This window comes from Octodon degus, unplaced genomic scaffold, assembly GCF_000260255.1.
Source record: "Octodon degus isolate 3935 unplaced genomic scaffold, OctDeg1.0 scaffold00023, whole genome shotgun sequence".
In the NCBI taxonomy this organism is placed as follows: Eukaryota; Metazoa; Chordata; class Mammalia; order Rodentia; family Octodontidae; genus Octodon; species Octodon degus.
This window is the reverse complement of record NW_004524599.1, coordinates 13,872,845-13,894,505: the sequence shown is the minus strand read 5'-3', so window position 1 is coordinate 13,894,505 and position 21,661 is coordinate 13,872,845. Positions and strand designations below refer to the sequence as shown.

The window sequence follows — 21,661 nt, the reverse complement described above, 5'->3', positions numbered from 1 at the left end:
CCTGTTCTGTGAACCTGTATGTTGACTTGGAATCTGAGAGCCCAAAAGACGTTAGAAAGCGATGGCCTGGGCAGCGAGCCCGTGGTGCTCTTTGTGGGGCACATCGACATTGCACAGCAGCATGGTTTTCAGTGAGCAGTGCTCCTCCTCGTTCTGCTCAGAAGGCTAAAATGTAAAAAACCTCGTCTCAGGAAGGAGAGAGCACTGGAGGACATGGCACTGCGCTGGCCATGAGCACGCCAGCAGGGCCCACCTCGCCGGGAGCCGCCTTCCTGGGCATGCCAGGAAGCACAGGCCAGTAGTGTCCCTGTGCTCTGCAGGGCAGGGACAGCTGGGTGTTTTTAAAGGCCCAGTCGTAATACATTACTGTGAAAATGTGACTCTTCATTAGCGCATATCTCTTAAAAAGAAAGGTGTAAGCTGGATGTACTACCACTGCACGTAACCCTGGTGTGGTGCAGGCTAAGACAGGAGGCGCATCGTGAATTTGCAGCCAGCCTGGGCTACGTGGTGAGCTCAGGGCCAGCCTGAACTACGTAGCAAGACCCTCAGAAAACCGCGGGGGGCAGGGGGGATATATGTGTGTGTAATACAAAACAAATGTTAAAGAACCCACCTGGAATTGGGAGCAGGTTCGTGGCAGCTTCTGTGTGTGCCAGCCCTGGTTGAACATCCTGGCTGCCCTAAGCCCTGTGCTGAACCCGTGTGTGCTTCCTCCGTTGCAGGGAGAGTCCTGAAGGCTGAGCTTGATCAGTGCTGCCTGCCTGGGGTGCAGGGGACCTGGTGGAGGACTGGAGCAGCAGCAGCGTGTTGTCTGCTGTCTCCCCACCATGCACATGAGTCCATTCCAGCCTCGATCTTTATACATTGAGGTCACTTGTCTGGTAATCTTTTATTTATTTGACACAGGGTCTCACTACGCAGCTTGCACTTGTAGCGATCCTCCTGCTTCAGCCTCCCCAGCACTAGGATTGCGGGTGTGCGCCACCACACCTGCTTTCGGTGGCCGGCACAGCAGCATAGCAGCACAGCATGGGGTAGGTACTAGGAATCAAACCCAGGTCCTTGGGATTGCCAGGCAGACACTTAGACCGCCAAGCTCCAAGTCAGGATCTCACTATGCAGTTCAGGCAGACCTTGAGCTGACTTTATAGCCCAGGCTGGTTACAGACTTGCAACAACCCTCCTGCCTCAGCCTTCTCAATGCCGGGATTGCAGATGCGCACCACCACGCCCTGCTTGAGGTTGCTTACAATGGTTTTGAAAATGTCCTTTTCTATTAATTTCATCGCCTCTCACCTTTTGGTCTCTGTTAACTGATTTAATCTTGGTCATCAGTCCAATTTGCCTGTTCTTTTGACTGTCAGTTAATTCCAGGTTTGTTGCTGAACTTTACAATTTAGTTTGGACTCTAGATTTTGTTACATGCTTTTAAAAAGTGTGACGTTTGTCCCAGCAGGGTAGCATAACTTGCTGTCAGTTTGAGCCTTTCAAGACTTGCTTTTAAGCTTTGTTAGCATAATTCTAAGTGTCCTTCATTCCAGACCTGAATTGGTTCCACTGCCTACGTGTGACGTGTTCCATGCCGGGGCCCCTGGAATGGTCATGTTCCATGAGGTCCTTTCACTCTGCCTGCTGAGCCCCTGCCCTGTGTGGACTCCGGGAAATACTTAGTTTTTTAGGTCTTCAGTAACTGTTCTTTCATCAAAAGCTGTTTGTGCTGAGACCTGAGGCTTCTTCTGAAGACTTCAGGAGATCTCTAGACATTTCTGGAGCCTTCTTGGTGTGGCTCCCTCCTTCCCTTCACCCTGCCCCGTACACGGTAGCCGCCTGGGTCCCCAGAGCGTGAGTGTTTTTCTTGAGCATTTTGCCAGACTGCGCCAGGGTTCCCTCCTGTAGTGGGGCTGCCGGGTGTGTCCCTAGGTACCCTCACTGCCGCCTTCCTTTCCAGGAATGAGCCCGTCTGCTGTCTGGTGTCTGGAGACTATCACTCCATGTGTTTTGTTCCACTTCCTAGTTGTCAGTGGAGGTGAGGCGGTTCAGACATAGCTTTTGCTAAGGTTGACAACAGATGCCAGGAGTCCTTTGTAGAGAGACTTTGTGAAGCTGTGACATTCAACAGATTAATCATCCATGTCTAAGGCTGTCTCTTGCTCTTGAACACATTCAGCAGAAACCAGTTATTAGAAGAGACACTAAGCCAGATTTCTTTCCTAACTGAATTTTATGCTAACGAGTCACAGGAAAGCATTGGTGGTCTCGCAGTCCCAACTGCTAAGGGACTGTCGGTTCACAGAGGCGCTTTCACAGCTGTTTCCCCAAGAGCCGGCCAGCCGGCCCAGAGCACACTGCATCCATCCAGTGTCTTTGAGGCAGTGCTCCCTGCTGAATCGCAGGGCTCGCCTCCGATTTAGGCCTTAGCAGTTGGTTCAGAGTTGATTCTGCTCTGAAGTATTAAGCTGCCTGCCCTTAAGTTGGTTTGACAAATTAGCTGTGCAGTGTCTGGCAGGCCGCTGGAGTTCTTGCTCAGTCAGGGGGGTCTGGACTGAGGGGGCTGCGTTTACATCGTCACTGTTCAACAAGTACTGTGAGCACGCAGGATGCACAGTGAGCAAGGTGACTGCGCTGGAGCTTGCAAGTCCCAGGCTCAGCCAGGCCACAGGCACTTCTCAGCCTGAATAATGCCAAGTGGCCCTTCAGCTAGGTAGAGGGTCCCGGGAGCCACATGGGGTGACTCAGGCACCAGCAGGATCAGAATCAGACTTCAGCAGGGACATCGGTGAGACAGGAAGCAACATGTAGGAGGTAGGGATCGAGCTCAGGAGTCCTGGGAAGTCCAGGCTGGAATGAATCATCAGCACAGGCACTGCTGCCTCGCGCTGGGGGGCTTTCCCCGAAGCGCACAAGGACTGGCCGCGTGGGCATCATGGCAGGGGAACCGTGCCCCCGTAGAGGGAAGCCACCAGGAAAGCTCCTCGGAGTTTAAGGAGTATGGTTTTAAACAGAAAAATAAAGTCCATGAGAAGAAAGGAAAGTTCAGGGTGGCCGGGAGGGTAGCAGCTGCCTGGGGTCAGCACAGGCTCCGCTGCTGCCCAGACCCCATCGTCGGGCAGCTTCTAGGCAGCAAAGATTGATTCCCTCAGTTCTAGAGACAGGAAGCCCGAGGCCAGCAGCGAGCAGGTTTGGAGCTGGTGCTGCCCAGGTCTCGACTGGACCCACGCTGTCGCCCAGAGCTCCAAGCACAGAAGCTGGGGGGCAGGACAGCAGAAAGCACACACAGATGTTAAGTAAGACCCCTAAATGTGCATTCAATGGAGACCTGGTTACAAGGGTGCCTGGGAACACCACTGCAATGAGGACAGACTCGAGGGAACACTGACATCAGCAAGCACACTGGGGACATGGAGTGTAAGAGTGACCCCAGCCTGTCCCCTGTGTAGCCGTAGCCTTGTTCTGCACTTCGGAACATCAAGACGACTCCTCCAGACCAGCACCCTGGCAGGTGTAGCCTACTCAGAACGCCCTGCTGGAAGGCCAGAGCCCCCACCTGGCAGCTGACCCTGCACCTGTCTCCCAGAGCCTCCCGCAGCCTCCCACTTGCTGCTGCTGTCCCTGACGCGGGAACATCCTGACATCAGCGTTCCCTCGAGTCTGTCCTCATTGCAGTGGTGTTCCCAGGCACCCTTGTAACCAGGTCTCCGTTGGATGCACATTTAGGGGTCTTACTTAACATTTGTGTGTGCCTTTTGCCGTCCTGTGCCCCAGCTTCTGAGCTTGGAAATGTGGGCACCAGCGTGGCTAGTTTCCCGAAGGTCTCTGGTCTCCCTCCCAGGAGCCCTAATTTGTCCCCTGGACACATCCATGTTGTAGCACAGCTGTGCTGCTCCTGGTCCCTGTGCACTGTCCCAGGTTCATGGCCACTCCCTCTGCAGGGGCTGCCCTCCATCTGGCTGCGCCCCAACACCAGCCGCACCTCTACCCTGCCTTCCTGGCCCTACTCGGAGCTCTGCAGCACTTTACCCAGATGCCCACTCACCCAGGTGAAGCTTCTCCCTGCTGTGCTGCCCTGCTCCTTGCCCCCATGGGTGTTCCTCGCTCCTGCTCACTCGGGCACAAAGGCTCAGTCATCTAGGCTACATGCTCAGGTTACCTAGCTAAGCCACATGTGATAGACACACCTGTAATCCCCCACTTGGAAGGCTGAGGCAGAAGGATCACTGGGAATTTGAGGCCAGCCTGAACTGCATAGCAAGTCCCTGTCTCAAAAAAAGTACCTAGGGGCTGGGGAGGTGGCTCAGTAGAATAAGTGCTTCCCTGGCAAGTTCAAGGATCTGAGTTCAAACCCCGGTTCTGCAAAAAAAAAAACAAAAACAAAACCGGTCCTGGCTGTGTGGACCCAAGCTCTGAACAGAGCTGGTAGAGGAATGGGACAGGGAGACTGTCAATGTAGAACAGACTGTGCTGGGCCTGAGAAAAGAAGACCGCACAGAGAGATAGAGCAGGCTGGACAGGCTTTGGGGGGCAGAGACTGGCACCTGTTGTAGACATAGGTGGAGGGTCTGATAGACGACATGGTGAAGGTCAAAAGAAAGCGAAGGCTCTTCCCAAGTTGCTCGGGATCCGCCCCCATCCTGACAGGTGCTTTTATTTTAGCAGGTGCGCATCGTGCAGCTGGAGGCCCTTCGGCTTGCTGTAGTGATGCTGGCAGTGCCGTGGGAGGCCGGGGTAGGCGCTGCTGTACTGTCTGCAGCTTTCTAAAAATTGAGCATTATCCAGTGTGGTTGGAAAAATGAGTTCCTGAGCAGCCGTGCAGTGGGCTGCCGCGCGGCCTCAGAGCAGAACAAGTGTCCTGGGGCAGCAGGTTCCCAGGTGCTCGGCCCCGAGTTCAAACAGCGAGAGCCTGTATGGAAGGTGCTGCGGGTCTCTGTGCTGCCACCTGGGGTTTTTGAAAGGAAAGAAAAGAGAAGTGTCTTGGTAAGTTTTGTACACAGATCAGGAACTGCCTAGGAGGGTGCCGAGAGTCTGCACGAGCAGCTCTGTGGCGGCCGGGTCCTGGGCAGACGGCATCTCTCATCACGTTTGTCAGTGGTGCTGGATTCTTAGAACTTATCTGTGTATTCCAACCTTTAAGTGCTTAAAGGATTGTATATTCTTAATTCCAAATATTAAAATAGATAATGCCATTCTCTGCCAGCTGGGTGAAGGCCAAGTTATTTACCACAGAAAGGCTTGGCCTCTAAAATGTCCATTGATGGGCTTCTGTGGCGATCTGGGCTCACTTTCTTTCACTCTGAAAGATCTCTGATTCATAATTCGTTGCATTTGCTTCAGAAAACTGTCATTCTTACTTTATTAGGAAGTCTGCAGTAATTTTCACATCCTTCTTTCCTCTTTTCTCGATCCAGAAGTTCTGTATATGTGTTACCATGTTAGCTAATATTTGGACAGTTTGGGTATTTGTCTTTGCAGTTTCTTACCATGGCATGTCTTGGTAACTCTAGTACACTGTCAGATTCCTGACTTTCAGTATAATAAAGATGTCAGAGGATGGAGGTTTGCTTCTGTGGTAGAGCACTTACCTACTGTGTGTGAGGCCCCAGGTTCCTTCCTCAGCACCAAAAAAAAAGATGGACACCACCCACATTGATGTTGAAGAGCTGTGTAACATGCAAGGACATTTTATGTAGTGAGATGAGAGAAAGCTGTTGAACTATTTAAATGGTTATTTCATAAAGAACTGGACCTTCAGATAGCCCCTGCCAGGGAAGAACACTGGTTGTCCACATTGTTCTCCAGGGTGTGTCTGCAGGAAAGGGTGGCCACCATGCTGCCCTGTGGACCTGCAGGGACAGGAAGATGACGGACCCGCGTGTCTACACAGGCCCCTGTTCCATTCAGAAAAGAGAATTTGGACTAGATGGCCTTAATCTGCCAGTGTTTTCTTTAGTTGGGTTCCTTTTTCCTTTCAACATCTCCAACCACGAGATCTGCTCTCGTGTAGCTTCATTCTTCACAAGTCTCAAGCTAGGTAGCTAGCTTCCTTCCAGTGCCTCTCCATCCAGATCAGTGAGACTGTGAGCTCCTTGGCAGACACTGAAGGAAAACGAGTGCCTTGAAAAGTAAACTCCGGGACATTCAGATTTTCAACCTTCTTGCGGCCCTCACTAGGTCCTGGGGTTGTGGTGTGCATTGTACTCTGACTCGGAGCTGGCCCTGGGGAGTGGCCTGGTGGTGGGACATCACAGACCACTGTGATTTCACACTCTTGGCAGGTACGTCTCCGTTCATGGATGCGCTCACAGCCAATGGAACAGCCAACATACAGACACCTGTTACAGGAGTGACAGCCGGGAAAAGGAAATTTATTGACGACAGAAGAGACCAGCCTTTTGACAAGCGGCTGTGTTTCAGTGTGAGGCAAACAGAAAGTGCCTACAGATACAGAGATATTGTCGTCAGGAAGCAGGATGGCTTCACCCACATCTTGTTGTCCACAAAATCATCAGAGAATAACTCACTAAATCCAGAGGTGAGAGACCCTCCTTGGGCTGATTTGTGCTTCCTGCTTCTCCTCCTCGCCCATTTTCCTGGCCTGCTTTGCTGAATTGGCGCTGTCCTTTCTGCTCTCTCTGGGCCTCTGGGCCGTTCCTGAGGCCCAGTGGAAGGTAGGAGGCCAAGGTGACATCTAACTTCCGGCTGCAGTGGCGGGCAGTAGACGTGTGCTGATGTGCACTCACTCTCCTGGATGTGGGCTCTAGTGGGACCCATGGCTCTGTGCTTGTCACTTTCCAGGTCAGGGGTTCTTCATTGGCAAGGCGTGGGGCCCAAAAGTCACGTGGCAAGTGTGTGCACACACTGTAGCCTTCATCCGCTCTTGACAGGCTCTTTGTTCCACTAAGTGTAACATGCCTGGGTCCTGGCCCCTTTGGAGATCTTGTCATCACCCAGTGACAGATCCTCTTCTGCATTGAAGCAGGACCACAGAGACAGGAAGGTCCACACATTGTAAGTCTCTCAAAAGGCAGCTTCCAGAGACCAGGAAGACGAGTGCTTGCGACGGCTCAGACTCGGTTCCGCAGCATCTAGAAGCAGGAGTGTTCGGGCCTGCCCTGTACCGTGCCCAGCTCGAGGGTTGCTTGTTTTCTGCTTGTGAGCGTCTTGGGCAGGTTGTTTCCAGACAAGGAAACCCAAACCACAGAAAGTCCGTGTTTGGCCAGGGTCACAAAACAAACCAGTTCAGGGCCAAACCTTGGTACGTTTTTAGACTGTGGGGGTCCCTTTGCTGGTTATTTATAAAGACTTCTCAGGGACCATTTTATCTGATTGCATGCCTTTCAGCAATCACCTTCCTATACCGATATGCTTGGCTTTAATGCACCTGTGCACCAAACTATTTAGATCGCACCCCAAGTGTGGTAGGCTGGTTTACAAGGGGAGATAAAATGCCACCCCCCTCCAAAAAAGAAAACAACCCAAACCTGAACCCTTTCTTTGAGCTGGGGTTAAATGTGCCACCTGCTGTCCAAACTGCAGAAATACCTGGTGGAGATGATGCGTAACAGAGATCTAGTGTCCTGGTATCTGCTGAGTACGCACTGGCTGTGGACCATTACAGGAACTTCAGTGCCTGCATCTGTCTAATTGTGCTCCATTTATAATTCTGTGCATAGCTGTTTGTACTCCACCCCCTGCGCCCCAGCAGGAAACGTGAGTCACTTCAGGTCGCAGTGGGAGGAGTTCTGTGGAGCTCTCATCGCCCCGTGGTAGGATGCTTCTGAGCATCGGGACCCAGAATGTTGTTTACCGCCTGAACCTGTGGTGACTTTCAGGTCATGAAAGAAGTCCAGAGCGCCCTGAACACGGCCGCTGCCGACGACAGCAAGCTGGTGCTGCTCAGCGCAGTGGGCAGCGTCTTCTGCTGTGGGCTCGACTTTATTTATTTCATTCGGCGTCTCACAGATGACCGGAAAAGAGAAAGCACCAAGATGGCCGAGGCTATCAGGTACGCAGGGCCGGCGTGTGTGGGGGGCTCTGGCTCAGGCTCTCAGATGTGCAGCGCTGGTGCGTGGGGAGTGTTGGCTCAGGTTATCAGGTATGCAGCGCTGGTGTGTGGGGAGTGTTGGCTCAGGCTCTCAGATGTGCAGCGCTGGTGTGTGTAGGATGTTGGCTCAGGGGTTCTGTTCAGCGTGCGGCCAGAGAGGCCTGGAGACTGAACGTGCATCTTCTTCCCTGGAGGAGCACTAGGGCTAAATGAATGAGGTCGCCTGTCTTCTTTGGGCCTGGCGTGAACCACCACTTGCACTGGGCAGAGGGCCACTGCGCAGGCCTGCTTAAAGCCACGAGCCTGACGCAGGCCCGGTGATTGGAAGCTGAGCGGCCGCTTGGGCCCAAGGAGGCCCTGGACGTCTGTGTTTGCGTGGCTTCCACCCTCCACTCCTAACACAAGTGCATAATGACTGTTGGCCATTTGCATAACTCTGAAAGAAGTTGCCTGGGTTCAGTGACGGTCACATCGGTCACATCAGGCCTTTGGAGAGAGCTTTCTTTCCAGTACAAGCAGCACACATTTGCCTTTAGGCTCCTTCTGAGTGCTAGCCACACAGAAAGCTAGAGGACAGAGAGCAGGAAACCCGAGTCCCCTGCCTTGTGTCCCCCCATCCCCTCTGAACTCACCATTCACCCATTCTCCTGCACGCGAAAGGCTGAGGCTGGAGCTCACCGTATGCGCAAGGCCAGCACTGAATACAGAGCAAGATTCTGTCTCCAAAGAGCAGCTGCCCCCTACCAGTTGCTTCTTTGCACAACTTGGTGCCAAATCTGCAGCTGATGCATCCATGCCAGCATGCCTGCGCCATCGCAGAGTACGGGAGGGGTCACTGCTGACAGTCGCCACGACGTACAGGAGCCTTCCTGACCTAAGTACTTTCAGATACACATTTCCTGTACACAGATAATACGGATTTCTTTATAGTCTACAAAATAAACGGAGTCATGCCGTGCAGCTTCGCGGCCTGCTTTTTTCACCCAACAGGGTAACTCGGCGTACTCCTGTGACCTCCATTGTGAGGTTTTCAGTGTCATAGTATTACAACAGCTTCCAGAGCCTGCCTTATAACCACTGGTACTGCTGTAAGCAGGTCCTTTTCTTGCTCATCACTATGTATAAAAACAGCCAATATTTGAGAGGTGAATTTGATGTAGAGTGAATGGAACCAGCCCCCAAGTAGTGCGCCTCCCGTTTCCTCACTCACCTTTCTAAAGGCACACATCCTTGTTGATTCCTAAGAATCTTCTGTGCTTGTCTTTTTAATCCATAGAGGATGAAAAATTAAAGAGGTACAGCTTTGAAATGTCGGTGAAGTGGGTTGGGTCTTTTGTAAGACCGCAGGCCCTTGCCGAGGAGCGCTCGTGGTCTGGCAGTGCCGGGGCTGACAGCGGAGGCCCTGAGCACCGCCCCTGCGGCCCTAGCTGTTGTCCAGGTGCACAGTGGCAGGGGTGTGCGCGACCCTGACATCGCATGTCTGGGATGGCGGGGCCACTCTCCTGAAAGAGCACAACATGCCAGGAGAACCCTAAATCCCTGTGTTGGCCTTTGAACACATTGAAGTTGGCTTTTTTTTTTTTTTTTTTTTTTTTTTTTTTTTTTTTTTTTTTTCTTTTCTTTCCTGTATTTTAGGGAATGGTCTACAGGGTATTCAGGGTCTCACTACTAGATCGGACTTGTAGTGATCCACCTGTTTACAGCCTCCCAAGTGCTGGGATTGTAGGCATATGCCACCATGCCCAGTCTCGGTTGCTATCTCAGCATGCCCCAGGGGTGGGGCCAGCATGGCAGGCCCAGGAATTGAACCCCTGGGCCCTATGCCTGCTTGCAGGTGCTTTAATCTGCTCAACTATTTGGCCAACCCAGTAGTTTGAAAGTTTAATCTGACTGATTAAGTGTTCTGGCCACCTAAATAGTCTCAGGTTTGTGACCCAGTAGTAGGTGGCACCGTTGTCTATTGATTTGAAGTTAAGCTGCTTCGGTTACCCTGATCAAGGTGCATCATTTTCTGGCAGATAGAGCCTTGAACCCAGTTGGAGCTATTCCTCACTGCTAGCCCATCTGTTCAGGACAAATTATGTGAGTAAGGTATATTTTAAACTACAGACCATCACACCTCTTGGGGCAACTGTATTTTCCAGGCAGTCACACCAGAGTCGCTTGTAACCGCACGCTTTTTGTAGCTGTGCTCTAGGGTGGAATCAAGCCTGTCAGGGCCTTCTTGGGTGGGCCCCATCTGCTCGCGCACCGCTAATAAGTCTGCCAGAGCTCAGCTGCTCCTGCAGTGCCGAGTCCCCCTTCCCCGGGGCCAGGCTTTAGTGTCAGGGCTTGTGAACCCGGAAAGGTGGATGAAGACTGATTTAAGGAGAGGCCACCTTTCCTGAGCTTTCGGGTAACTTGGCATGTCTACTTCTGTCAGTGCCCTCTCCCCGGAGCTCCCCACAGCCACCTGGTTCTTGGAAAGAGTCTACTTGTTTCATGTTCAAATGACACTTTTTTATCAATGTGAATTTTTCTAAATATTCTCTGGCGTAACCAGAAAAATAATTAGTTACACCAGCTTCACTTAACCTTTCACTTGCTCATTTGCATTTAAATTAATTTTTACATGGATAAGATTGGCTTACACACAAAAGCTCTTACTACATGTATTTCTTTCTTTTATGTGTATGTGGCACCTTGTCTCCCATTCCTCAAAACTTTGAAGCCAAAGATCTCATTCTAACAAGTTTTCAAAAGAAAACTGGGAACGAGGAAGCTTGTATTAAACATTAGGTTGTCAGTATCTAGGGCCTCTGGTTCCTGTGATCAGAATTTGTTAATAACCAGCTTGCTAGATTAATGTAGTACAGTGTGCGGCATGTGAGAGATGGAGACAGAGTTGGTTTGTGTCTCAGTTACTCTTGTCTCGTTGCTGGGACAGACACCCAACAGCCAAAATAAAGGAAGGAAAGGTTTGTTTAGCTCACAGTTAAGTTGGGGGGGGGGGAGGGGGAGATAGCTCAGTGGCATAAGCACCTGCCTGGCAAGTGCAAGGTCCTGAATTCAATCCCTGGTAAAAAAAAAAAAAACAAAACACACAAACAGTTAAGTGGAGGTTTCAGTCCGTACTCAGCTGGCTCCAAGGCAGTGGCACATGGCAGAGGGCAGCAGCTCATGGTGGTGGAAAACAGCAAAGGGCAGAGGGAGAGCAGCTGCTGCAGCAGCTAGCAAGCCTCTCTCCCCTCCTTACATTGTGATGCAGATTAAGATTACCCACAGGGTGGCAGGTGTAGCACCCACACCCCCAGCGTTGAATCATTAATTAATCACAAACTCTAGAAGCTGCCCCTTGACTTTCTGAGGCTTTGCAGGGATCACTAGACACAAACCACAAGGGCATCGCTGCTTTTCACACATGTAGATGTTCATGAGGTCAGATTTTTAAGTTTTAAATGCACCCAGCAGAAGCCATGGCCAGGCCCTCCCTCCCTCCCTCCGAGTACTGTGGTTTGATGACTTGATTTGCAGCTCATGATGCGAGTAAGTTTTTGTGGCCCTGCGGAGTTAACACCAGGCGAAGAGCCTCTAGGTGGTGGTGCTGGTGGTGGCTTAAATAAGTGATTTGCTGTGTGGGCCACATTTTTTTCTGCAGTCTCATTGATTCCCCATCGGAAAGACACTTCCCTTAGGAAGGGATCCAGGAGCGCGTCACTCCCGGTGGTGCTGGTGAAGTCTCCCCCGGAAGAGGCGTAGGTCCAGTCCAAGTCAGCGCCCCAGACAAGTAAAATTTCTCCAGCATCAGTCTAAGTTCTCATCGTGTTTTATACATCATTACATGTTGTATGAAGTAGAGTAGTTCAGATCATTTTTCCCCACACACACCATGTACACACGTGCACGCACACACACACACACACGCACACACACCCCTCAGCTCTGGGGCAAGTTCTCCTTCCCGAGAACCACTCTGGGCACCTGGGAAACAAACATGGGAGCATCTGCTCTGTCTCCTGAGAGGGCATCAGTAACAGAGCCCAGGAAATGGCCTTTCACCCGTCATCTACCGTAAACTCTGTCAGCACCCCCTGGAGTGGCTTCACTAGGTGCCTCAGGCTCTGGTGTAGGGAGCCTCCCTACCACTTCTCTTGAGTGGGCTCATCCTTGCTTACTGCAGAGATAAAAACCTTGGTGCCTTGGGAGCAGCCAGCAGTCACCCCCAGTGCCCGCCCGCCTGGGCCAGGCCCTGGCCCCTGCTGTCCACCCGCCCCACCCCTCTCCTTGCCATCCTCCCCTTTGGTGGCCTGGCCTGGCAGGTCTCCAGGCAAGCAAGGGGCACAGAGATGCCGAGTAGTGGTTTTTGGAAAGCTAAGCAGATACCTGTGCTTTCAAGTTGCTGCAAAGTAGAATGTACGTGGGTGGCTGTTTCACATGCTCACAGCAGGCGCAGGTGTAGAACCCTGACTGCAGAGCGCACTGTCCATCCTGCGGTTTTAATCCAGAATGCAGACGGATTGTCCTTCATTTGCTGGATGTGTTTACCCTCTGCTTGACATGTTAAGTCACAGCAGGACACCCCTCTGAGCACACAGCCTCCAGGGTGGGGGGTAGCCTACGTTGAAAAGCAGCCGTGCTTCCGGCCTAATCCTAAAACAAACCTACAGACAGCCATGGCTGAGTGTAATATCCCCCCTCCTCTCCCCCTCCAGTCCTGTTCCCTCTCCCGTTCCCCCTCCTTTCCTTTGCTCCTTCCTGTCCCCTGAGCTCCTGCCACAGGAGCACCAGCACACAGTGGCGCCCCTGGAGGGTGGCCTGGCCTGTGCTAGCCCATCTTGGCGCTAGTCTTGCCGCTCTACCTAAGCCGTTCTCCATGCTCCCAGAAAGCATCTGTTGTTTCCACACAGCATTGAGCTGCCCTCACTACCGTACTGAAGCCAGGCCCCGTCCACTGCTGTTCTGAAGACCAGGCCGTGTGGGTGCACCCAGCCGGGCGTCCTCTGGGATGCTCCTTTGATCGACCACAAGAAGCCCATGGTGTTAGGGCTTGGGGGTGGGGCTGAGGAGCAAGCCGTGTTGGTTGGAGCCTGGGAGCACTGCAGACTCAGCAGGCCGCTGCAGCCGCTCCCGCCACCTCTAGTCAGCCGTGTGGCGTCCAGCCTGCTGAGAACAAGTCCACAGCCCCAGATTCCGGGGAGGGTCTCAGCTGGTCGTGATTCCCAGAGCTTATATCCTGGTAAATGGTGTTCTGTAGTAGGTTTTTTTATTTGCTCAAATATGCAATGTTTTGAGTAATTTCCCATTTATTTTTCGTTTTAGAAACTTCGTGAATACTTTCATTCAGTTTAAGAAGCCTATCATTGTAGCAGTAAATGGCCCAGCCATTGGTCTAGGAGCCTCCATATTGCCTCTTTGCGATGTGGTTTGGGCTAATGAAAAGGCTTGGTTTCAAACACCCTATACTACCTTCGGACAGAGTCCAGACGGCTGCTCGACCGTTATGTTCCCCAAGATTATGGGAGGAGCGTCTGTGAGTATCTTTTTTAAGAAATCGTTGGGGAAAATGTCCTGGAGAAACCTAAGGCTCTTGCTCTTCTCAGTATTTGCGGTGTGTCGTGGTGTGGAACTTCCCCTCGGGCACGCTGACAGCTCCGGAGGGTCTTGCGTGGCTCGCGGGCACTGTGGTGCTGCTCAGCCCCGTCCTCGGGAAGCAGCCGGCCATCAGGAAGCCTGCAGCTCTGCCTGATACCCGGACACCCACTTTGTCACCCAAATGGTGGCGTTCGCAGTAGAAGTGTTCTCTACCTAATAAGCTAAAAGCTGCTCTTGTCAGAGAAAGAAATGAAGAGCAAGATAAGAGGGGTTTTCTTCCATAAAATTTTGTGGCTCTTATTTTTTTAATGAAGTGAGCCCACCTGTGATAATAGTTTGTGTTTATATTGTGCTCTGTAGCTCATGGAGTAATTCCCTGCGTCTGTTTGCGTCTATTTTCTTCTGTAGACGTGGGAATAGGATGAAAGGTGGCTCCCAGCAGGCTCTCGGTAGTGGACACTGAGGCGAGTTGGGCACAGAGACTTCGTGGGTCGATGGCACCCACTGAGGGGACAGGGGGAGCTGGACTGGACAGAAGGAGGCATGAGGCTGCGGTGCAGGAGGACAGGGCCTGGCCGGTCCCACCCTCGGGCTCCAGAGCACACAGCCTCTCCTAGGGGACTGCTGTGGCCACTAACATTTTACAGCCACCTTCATGATGTGTGGCATGCCCATGGACAGGGTGGCTCTGCAGCCAAGAGGCCCTGAAACAGCTAATGGCCATGTGCATCTGGGGCAGCCTCCTCCACGGAGGAGGCACAGGGCACAGCTCCATTCACAGCCTCTCCCCAGGGAACGCTGAGGGAAGCCATCAGACCTAGTTCACGGAAGAACTGCCTGAGAACATTAAAATGAGTGGATAAAAGTGTGGCGAGGAGCAGGAGAACTTGTGTCCTCTTGTAACTCGCAGCGGGAGATGGAAGCCACAGTGGAGGTGGCACCGTGGCCTGGTGCACTCAGCCACAGCCACTGCCGCTGGGGGCACTCCCCGCAGTGAGTCACTCTGTCCAGTCACAGGCAAGCCCCAGGCAGGCGCAGCCTGAGAATCTGCAGAGGCGGAGGGACCCTCATGGACAGAAGGGACATGACAGCTCAGAGCAGTGTTGTTCTGAATCATGGTCAAGGAAAAGTGGCAAAGTTGTGCAGGGCTTGCCGTTGAGCAGCGTGCTGGCGGTCACCCGCAGGGCTTGCTCTGAGATGCTCTGTCGCGGGTTCACCTGGGGAGCGCTCCTCGCTATGCGTCAGCCACGTTCCTGTCATTCTCAGCTTACCCTCCAAATTAAGGAAGGTCAAAAAGAGACAAAGTTCAGCAGTGAAATCGGTAGAGCGGCAGAGGCAGGTTAGTGGAAAGAGCAAGCAGCAGCCTCCGCTGCATCTGACCAGAACCTCCGCTTCCTGGCTGGAGGTGCAGCAGCCGCAGCCTGCAGCCTGCCTGCTTCAGCCACGCTGGCGTGGGATTTCGATGTTCTCAGTAGGTACAGTGTGTCATCCCGTGAGGAGCTAGCGACCTCCCTGGGCCAGAGTGGTGGCCTTGGACACTGCACAGGGAAGACCAAGAGGCCTCCTTCCTGCTGGAGACCAGACCTTGAACCACGCCGTCAGCGCACTGCGCTCCACTGTGCCCCACCAGCCGCACTCCCTGCCAGCCTCTGTGGGTGCTGCCGTGATTCTGCCACAGCCCCCGGTCTGCCCTTCTGCATGTCCCCCTGCACGCACTCTGGCATCCCTTGAGCTTCAGAGTCTGGTGTGGGGAGGAATTCGGGGCAGGACAAGCCCGGAGGAAGGGTTCATCGCCAGCGTGGTTACCATGTGACATGGCACTGTCCTCAGCAAGGCGCTGTGCAGTGCCCAGCCACAGCGGGCCCAACATTCAGGCGCCAGCGGCCTTTGCACTTGCCTGAGCCTGGGTCTTTCACACACAGTGGAGCTATGCCCAACACCTCGGCCACCTGGGTCTGCGTCTGCCATGCCCATACCAGGTGCCAGCAATCACACTGTCCCCAGTTCCTGTCACTTAGTGCCCTGCATGGTGGCTGCCCCGGCCAGCAGGAGCATGGTACAGCACTCTGCCCTTCCTGTACCCCCGCCCCATCTGGGCCCCACAGCCTGGGTAGCACTATTCTAGCTTGGACCTGCCCACCAGGCAGTGGCTGGGTACATCCCCCAGTGGATATTTTCCTCTCCACTGTACCAGGGAGACTGCGGTGCGGTTGCTGTCCCTGCAGGTATGCGGGCACACTCATGCACCAGCCCCACTTGATCACAGAAAACTCCACATGGCCAGGGGCTGAGCAGAGCACCTGTGTTCCCCCAGGACATGCATCTGGTCCCAGCTGTGCATGGGCACAAAGGACCTCAGCTCTGCTAGCCATTTCTCATGTGTGGTCACTGTCCCACAGCCACTGCGCAGGCCCTAGAGAACTATTCAGCACTGCAGTGTAGCTTCCCTGCTGAGTGTCACAGCCTTGTCCAAAACCCCACAGCTGTGCTGTGGCCCTCAGAGCAGCCCCTGCACTCCTGCCTTCCTGCTCCAATAGACTGAACCCCACTCTCCTCTGCTTCCTGGAATAGGGTCACACCCTCCCCAGGCACCCGGCCAGGGTGCGATTCAGTGTCACCTAGCCTAGTCACCTCTCCTGTCCTGATGTGGTCCTGGACTCTGGTCAGGTGTCCTTGGGATACCACAGCCTCCTCTGCACCTGTGGGCCTGGGCTGCAGTCCCTTTGGGGGTGGAGGGGATGCTGGGAGAGGAGGTGGGACAGATGTCCAGGCACTTCTACAGAGAGAAGCCCATGTTGTCCTCCAGCAGTAGGCAGCCTCTGTGCAGTAGAGACCTGCTCGGTATTTCTGTGAGCAAAGGACAGGAGAGTCCAAGGTTCAGAATTTGAGAGTATCACCCAGAAATCTTCATGCCAGATTTGGGTCTTTGGGACCCAATGTCCACTGCCCCTCCTGCGGCTCAGGTGGACTATAGCTCTGTCCGGAGCTCAGCCACTCTGGCTGGTATGTTCAGGGCAGGGCTTGCTGCAGGTGCCTGCCACCCTGTAGGATCTTCTTGTTAGTGAGCTGGAGCACGTGGGCCCCAAAGCCACACACTCCGTCCGTTCCACCCCCACTCGTTAGCTTCTGTGGCTGCCGAGGTGCATCTTGGTGAGTGAGGTTTGCTGAACTCAGCTTCACCACTGGTAGAAGGCTAGGGAGATAGCAGGGTGGTGCGGAGATGAAGCAGGGCAACTGTGACAACTCCAGAGCCCACAGGCATCCCTGCCACACGTGGCTGGTGGGTGCCATTGCCCTGTCTCTTGGAGAGGCCCCTGGAGGAGCGAGCGGCCCCCACAGTGTGGTCCCAGGGTGGAGTCACCCCTGACCAGTTCCTTACGCTCCTCCTGAGTCGCTGCTCTGAGCAGGTTGCTTCCCACCAGTGACTGCCAACTGCAGTGAGGAAGCCCTGTCACGGCAACGCGGCAGGCTTGTTCTGAGTTATTTCTCGGGATTTGCTCTCTGCCTGCATTGTGGGATCAATGTAGGTTTTTGATGGTCTGGGGCCACCCAAGGGCAGACCTGGGCAGGGCACCCCTTGGGCCCAGGGCTGCTCGGCACTGAGGCTCGGAATTCCCTGTGCTCAGACAATTCCTAAGTGGCTTGAAGCCATTGCAGAGAGAACAGCTGCCATTTGGTCAGTCATGACCCCCATGGACAAGTCCTGGCTCATTTGGGGCAATGTCAGAGACGTTGTTGGCTATCATGGCTGAAGGGATGCTGGTCATTAGGGGCCAGGATGCTACCCACTGTCTCCCAAAGGCACTGCCCCAAAGATGCCCGGGCAGGAGCCAGGGCTCACCCTGCACATGGTATAAATCCAGCTCTTGTTTTGCAGTATCTGACTAAACAGATACTCTAGGCAGACAGTAATTGTGTGTACAAGAGGACTATGACAGCTTGCATTGGTCACTTTTTTTCAAGAGCTTTTGGTGTCTGTCTCCACTTTCTGAAGCCCAGGCTGGGTTTGCTTCTGCCCCCTGGCATGTGTAGAGCCCTGCCAGCCAGGAAGCCAGCGGGACCAGAGGATAAGAGCACACACAGAGCCCAGTCACTAGCTGGGCAGTGCCTCCAGTGCACCCTACTTGTCCCCAGGAGACATTCACAGTTGCCTGCTGTGTTGGGCTCTCTCGAAGTCACAGACCCCACCTTAGGGTGTGATTGGGTGTTGTCATTGGCATTTGGCTTCGGAGGGTACCTTCATCAGGGGAACATGAAGAGCAGCCCAAGCGACAAGCACAGGCCCTTCAGTGAGCCGTGTGGCTCTTGGTCCTGCCTGGGTGCCCGGCTGCACCCCTCCCCAGGGATCCCGGACACAGCCTGACTCCCAGCCTTGAGCCCTCCTTACCACACCTCCTGGCAGTGGCTGTATGGCCAAACCAGAAGAGCTCTGTCTCCCCTCTTCTGCCGCACCTGGGTCATTGTGGACTGTCTGCCTTTGGCCCACTGCAAGTCTGCAGCTTGGGCAGAAGTTTAAAGCCTCCTCTTTTAAATGTGGGGTGCGCTCACTCAGTGGAGCCTGTCCATGCTCATGTGGCAAGGATTTGCTTTTCTCATGTTTTTCAGTTTTGTTCTTGTTTTGATGTCTATCGTATAAACTGAGTCCCTGCCTGTTTTTCCTTGGGAAAAGGTTAACAAGGCCAGGGGGTGCTGTCATTTGGCACCTGGTGGTTCTGCACACCTGACATCTGGGGGGAGGCTGTCCTGCAAGGCTTAGAGAGCAGTGTGGCCAATGGGCGGGTGGGCAGAGGCAGCCAGGAGACCAGTGCCATCTGCTGACCCAGCCCCAGAGCCATGCAGAACCCGGGCAGGGAGCAGTGGATGGCTCCAGATGACCTGCAGGGCAGAGAAAGGGACATGCAAGGGACAGAGCAGGACAGTGGTCCTGAGGGCAGCAGAGAGGACGTCTTCAAGGGCTTGCTGCTCTGCCCTGCTCACTGGGCTGGGTGAGGTCGTCGGCACCCACTGCCCCAGCCCAGGCTGCGGCTTGTGTTGGCTTGAGATTGCCCGCATGCTCAGCTGCTGGCCCACGTTGTGGCACTGTCTTCTCTGTCTGTTGAGATTCAACCTAGAGAGGGAAATCAGGGCTGTCCTAATAGCATGGCCTCAGGCCCTGCTTGCTGTCCTGTCACTGCGTTGGCGTTGGTCGGAGCTGCCAAGCACAGCTGAGGCTGTCTCAGTCTGTCACTTGTTTATGGACCATCCTTTCTCTGGGGAGGGGAAGGGACAAAAACATTCCAGACTTCATCACGACTTTATCCAAGACTGAGCTCACCCACAGGCTGCTCCGGTGGTGGCAGCCGTGCAGCACCGCTACCTCTGTCAGGGCACGTCAGTCACACAGTACATGCTGTGTTTGTGGTGCTTGATAGGCACTCGGGGTACTACAGGGCCCTTTCAAGATCATGGCCCACCTAGAAAAGGGAGCCACCTGCCACATCTTTGCCTGAGCTTCTGAAGCTCAGTCGCATCCAGGGCCTCAGGAGCTCAGGAAGGTGGGCCCTGTGCGGAAACCAGGCAGGAAATGGTGGCTCCAGGTTGTATACTCTCCCCTCACACCCTGCCACCATGACTGAGTCTGATGCTACAGAGGTATGAAATCCAATAGGATGCACCGAGCCTAAAGTGACTTCAAACCCAGGACAAAGGTCAGGCCATTTGCACGTACAAGTATGCACACCCATGCACGCATAACTTCTGAAAACAAAACCATTGGCTTTCTCCATTGAGTCCAGTGAAGTGACTATCAGACCTTGTCCACTGCAGGGGTTTGGGGCACACTCAGGTCCTGGTTCGTTTCTCCAGTGCTGACACGGACCTGGGCTGCCAGCCCCAGCATTCACAGCCATCAGAGCACTGTCTCTGTGTCTAGAACAAGTCCCTGGGCCCCAGTACCAAAAACAGTTGTTCCAAGCCCTGCTCATGGGCTACCCTGTGTGCGGCCACCTTCCTGGGATGACTTGCTGTTTTAAAGGACCTTGTGTGTGAGAGAAGCTGGTGTTACTCATGAGGAAAGGTCTACACCTGTAACTGTGCAGATTAACTGCAGATCTTCTCATGTAGATTTTTTTAAGTCCATGTGATTCTGTATTACACATCAAGTCAGCCGTCTTCCACGGAAACCGAGATTGCTCTCCGTCTGCCCAGCTGATTGTGGCTGGCTCGTGCTCTGTTCTTAGTGGCCATTAGAGGGCGTGCGGCAGAGCCCGGCATTCTCACACTTGTGCTGTTAGCCTTGTATTTCTGAGGGATGAATTGGGTGGGTTTTCCCTTCCTGCTTCCCCGTCTAGTCTCACAGTGCATCCAATCCGCTCTTCCTTTCAGGCAAACGAGATGTTGCTCAGTGGACGGAAACTGACAGCTCAGGAGGCATGTGGCAAGGGCCTGGTTTCCCAGGTGTTCTGGCCAGGGACCTTCACCCAGGAAGTCATGGTTCGCATCAAGGAGCTCGCCTCGTGCAATCCAGTCGTACGTCTCTTCCATGTTACTTTATATCTGTGTCTCCACCCTTCCTCCATCAGACTCACACGTTAGACAGGGTTTCCTAGCCCCTACCCATTTGCTCTCCTGCAACGGGAAATGAAAGGGTAGACCTTAGCAAAGAGCCTCATGACACAGACGTCTTGGGAAAGTCTACAACAACCACCCTCCATGGCGTTCTTCAGTGTTTGTAGGAATCCTCTCGTAATCGTGTTGAGTTTCTCCCAATACAGCTGGCCAGAGGTCTTGGTTTAATAAATAGGATGAATGATGTTCAATCTTAAGGCAAAATTACATTAGCAAATTACAGAATGAAATGTTAGTTTGGGTGAACTGACAGTATCTCACAACTAAACTCACAGACACTTCAACAGCCTTCACAACCAGAATTAAATTGATTTAGTAAGTCCACTAAGCAGGGTACTCAGGGTTTGTCTTGCTCAGCAATGGAGTGGACTCCGGTGCAGGCCCCACGCCAACCTGCTGCAGAAGTGCTGGGCAGGGGTGGGTGGCGGCTGGGGTGCTGTAACCCAGCTGTCCAGAAAGACCTGAAGAGCTCGTTTAAAGTGGAACATTTGGGGCCAGGGAGATGGCTCAGTGGAATAAGCACTTCCCTGGCAAGTGCAAGGGCCTGCAGTCCCTGGCGCCGAAAAAATAAATAAATAAATAAACAAACAAACAAACAAACAAACAGGCACATTTGTCCAACATTTAGTGAAATATAGACACCCTTTCGTATCCATGGGGTACTGGATCCAGGAAAAAAAATACCCATGGGTACCGGAATCCACAGGCCTTCAGTCCCTTGTGCAGCATGCCACAGGCCATGTGCTCTGTGCATATCTCCCATACACCGCGAGGTCTTATAGAGGGCCATAGTGCAGTGTACGCGCTGCAAGAGTAGTGATTCCACCGTGTTTTAGGAAATAAAGATGGTGAGGAGTCTGCCCATGTTCCACACAGGTACAGGGTTTTTTGTGTGTATTTTCCCCAGATTTTTATATCCAAGGTCAGTTGAACCCATGCACAGGGGACCCACAGGTCCAGGTGGCGAGCTGTGCCTTAGGTCCATCAGGCCTGAGAGCAAGACGCCAAGCGGTGCATGGTCGGTACCCCACTGCGGCGGTGTAGCTGCTAATGCCGCTTCTCGTCATGCAGGTGCTGGAGGAGTCCAAGGCCCTGGTGCGCTGTAACATGAGGTTGGAGCTGGAGCAGGCTAACGAGAGGGAGTGTGAGGTGCTGAGGAGGATCTGGGGCTCGGCACAGGGCATGGACTCCATGCTGAAGTACCTGCAGAGGAAGATCGACGAGTTCTGAGGGCGGCTGCTCAGAGCGGGACAGCCCATCCTCACGACCAGAAATGTGTCCACCTGTAGCTCATCCTCAGAAGCAGGACTGGAGACATCCAAGCTATTTATTTACGAGGGGTTTTTAAGTCCTGTACCTTTAAAATAAATAACTACAAAGCTCTTTTGTCCACACCTTACTTTATACTTCTCCACACACGAGTATAAAAACCAAGGGGTGGGC

At 53.3% G+C, this 21,661-nt stretch overlaps 1 protein-coding gene across 1 annotated transcript in view; it reads left to right on the top strand.

The window, feature by feature from the left end:
* Cdyl (chromodomain Y like) overlaps positions 1–21,487 on the top strand; it is a 62,101-nt gene extending 40,614 nt beyond the window's left edge. The window contains exons 3-7 of the mRNA XM_004628454.2: positions 6,273–6,529; positions 7,830–8,002; positions 13,340–13,550; positions 19,976–20,119; positions 21,290–21,487. Coding sequence (XP_004628511.1) covers positions 6,273–6,529; positions 7,830–8,002; positions 13,340–13,550; positions 19,976–20,119; positions 21,290–21,448 — 944 coding nt within the window. The 3' untranslated portion in view covers positions 21,449–21,487. The remainder of the gene's footprint in view (positions 1–6,272; positions 6,530–7,829; positions 8,003–13,339; positions 13,551–19,975; positions 20,120–21,289) is intronic.
* The last annotated feature ends 174 nt before the right edge of the window (positions 21,488–21,661 follow it).